This window comes from Marmota marmota, unplaced genomic scaffold (assembly GCF_001458135.2).
Source record: "Marmota marmota marmota unplaced genomic scaffold, marMar, whole genome shotgun sequence".
Classification (NCBI taxonomy): domain Eukaryota; kingdom Metazoa; phylum Chordata; class Mammalia; order Rodentia; family Sciuridae; genus Marmota; species Marmota marmota.
Genome location: NW_026003747.1, coordinates 1 through 2,147, shown reverse-complemented (window position 1 = coordinate 2,147; position 2,147 = coordinate 1). Strand labels below are relative to the sequence as shown.

Below are 2,147 nucleotides of genomic sequence, written 5' to 3'. Positions count from 1 at the left end.
CAGCTCCCTCCTGAGAGCGATCGGGACAGGGACCCCAGAGCTCAGCTGTGGCACCAGGAAGGTGTGGGCAGCGTGTGTCCGGGGGTGTGCACGGCACTCCCCAAGGCCCTCTTCCTTAGGTCGAGGCCAGCCCCTCATCTGTCCAGAGCTGCCCAGGTGACGGGCGCCCGCCCCTGCTCAGCACCCCTTCTCTGTGGACTTGATACTGGGCACCGTGACCGAGGGCCTCTGAGGAAGGGTCCCCTCTGTGACCTTCAGGCTGGAGAGGCGGGGGTCTGCGGGGAGTGACCACCCCAAGTCAGGAGCCGAGACTGTCCCGTGCCCGATCCTGCTGCTGCCCAGAGGCCCAGCCCTCACACCCTCCAGGCCCTGGGACCTTACTGGCCAGGCCAGGGGACCTGGTGCAGGACATCTGCCCCACAGCGTGGCCCTCTGTCCTCCACAGACTACCCCAACGGCATCCGGCTCACGTCGGCTGTCCCCGGGGCGGACATCAAAGTGCTCATCAACTTCAACGCGCCCAACCCCCAGGACCGGAAGAAGTTCACCGATGACCTGCGGGAGTCGGTGGCCGAGGTGCAGGAGATGGAGAAACACCGCATCGAATGTGAGTCCCCCGGTGACCGCATGGGGCAGGGCTGCCGGGCATCCCCAGCCCCTGCAGGCCCCGCCACCCCACCGGGAGGCACCCAGGGGCCAGCGCCAGCCTCCTGCTGGGTTCATGGCCGAGCAGAGCTCTGGGGCCAAGGTCAGTGGCCTCCTCCTGGTTGGACCCACCAAGCACTGGGTCACGGCCAAGGCCATCCCTGGACTCCAGGCTGGACTGACGTTTTTTGGTACCAGGGATTGAACCCTGCGTGCTGAACCTCTGAGCTGGGTCCTCTTCCTATTTCTGATTTAGTTTCTTTCCGTGTGGTTGTGGGTGCACACGGCACCTTTATTTTAGTTTTTAAATAGTTTTTAGTCTTAGATGGAATATGTTTATTTTGTTTATTCATTTTTATGTGGTGCTGAGGATGGAGCCCAGGGCCTCACACGTGCTAGGCTAGTGCCGCCACTGACCCATGTCCCCAGCCCTATTTTATATTTTATTTGAGACAGGACCTCCTTAAGTGGCTGAGGCTGGCCTCCAACTTGCGATCCTCCTGCCTCAGCCTCCCAAGCCACTGGGATCCCAGAACTCTCTCTGAAGGGTCCCACTGAACCTAGGCTCATCTCCCAGAGCCCAGCCAGCCCTGGCCTCACTGCCCCCAAGCCTGGCACAAGCCCTTCTGTGCTGCAGGTCACAGGAGAGTGGCTTCTCCAGCACCCTCCGGGGGTCTCCTTTCTGCCCAGTGCCATAGTGACGGCCATTCCTTCCAAAGACAGCCCCTCCCCACCCTGGTGAAGATGGCCAAGCAGAGGGTGGTGGTGCCTGTCCCTGCCCCCTGGGCTGCCGTCCTGTGCTGGGCTCCTCTCACCGGGTGCTGACCCTCTCTGTTGCAGCGGAGCTGGAGAAGCAGAAGGGTGTGGTGCGGCCCAGCATGTCCCAGTGCTCCAGTCTCAAGAAGGAGCCGGGCAACGGGGCGCTGGGCAGGGCCTGCTTGGACGACAGCTACGCCGGCGGGGAGGGCCTCAAGCGCAGCGCCCTCAGCAGCTCCCTGCGCGACCTCTCGGAAGCGGGTAAGGGCCCAGCGGCCGTCCCCCTTCCCAGCCCGCTGTGTGCCACGCTGAGCCCCAGGCGGCCGCGGTCGGTATCCGGGAAGGGCCTGCCCGGGACCTGCAAGGAGCACTCTGGGGTTCGCCCTGACTGTCCCCAGACCCGAGTGACCACTGACCACACAGAGAGGGCATCCTAGACAGGTCCTAGAGGGCGCAGGACCGGCCCAGGTGGGAGGGGTGGCTGGCAAGGCCTGGGTGCCACCCCGTCCTCCTCCTGGGGTCCAGCTGACCCTGCTCCCTTGAGACCCGCTCTGGCCAAGCAGGCAGGCCACTGTCCGCGCGCTGTGCTGCCCTCTGTGCCGGGTGCTCGCGGGGGCGGGGGGAGGGGATATCCGCTATCTCTGTCTTGCTTTCCCCACGGGGACCTCTGTGCTGGACGCCCAGGCCCCTGTGGGGCACAGAGCTGGTGGCGGGCGCGCCGGGCCCAGGGCGTCGGGGAGCCTGGG

General features: G+C 64.9%; 1 protein-coding gene across 1 annotated transcript; it reads left to right on the top strand.

Annotated features, from left to right (window-relative positions):
- Window positions 1-298: 298 nt before the first annotated feature.
- Window positions 299-2,141, top strand: LOC107135242 (IQ motif and SEC7 domain-containing protein 1-like; the record flags this gene model as incomplete). The annotated part of the gene is made up of 2 exons (XM_015477147.2): window positions 299-607; window positions 1,486-2,141. Coding segments are annotated over 2 exons (662 nt in total), but the record flags the coding sequence as incomplete, so codon positions are not given.
- Between the last annotated feature and the right edge of the window lie 6 nt (window positions 2,142-2,147).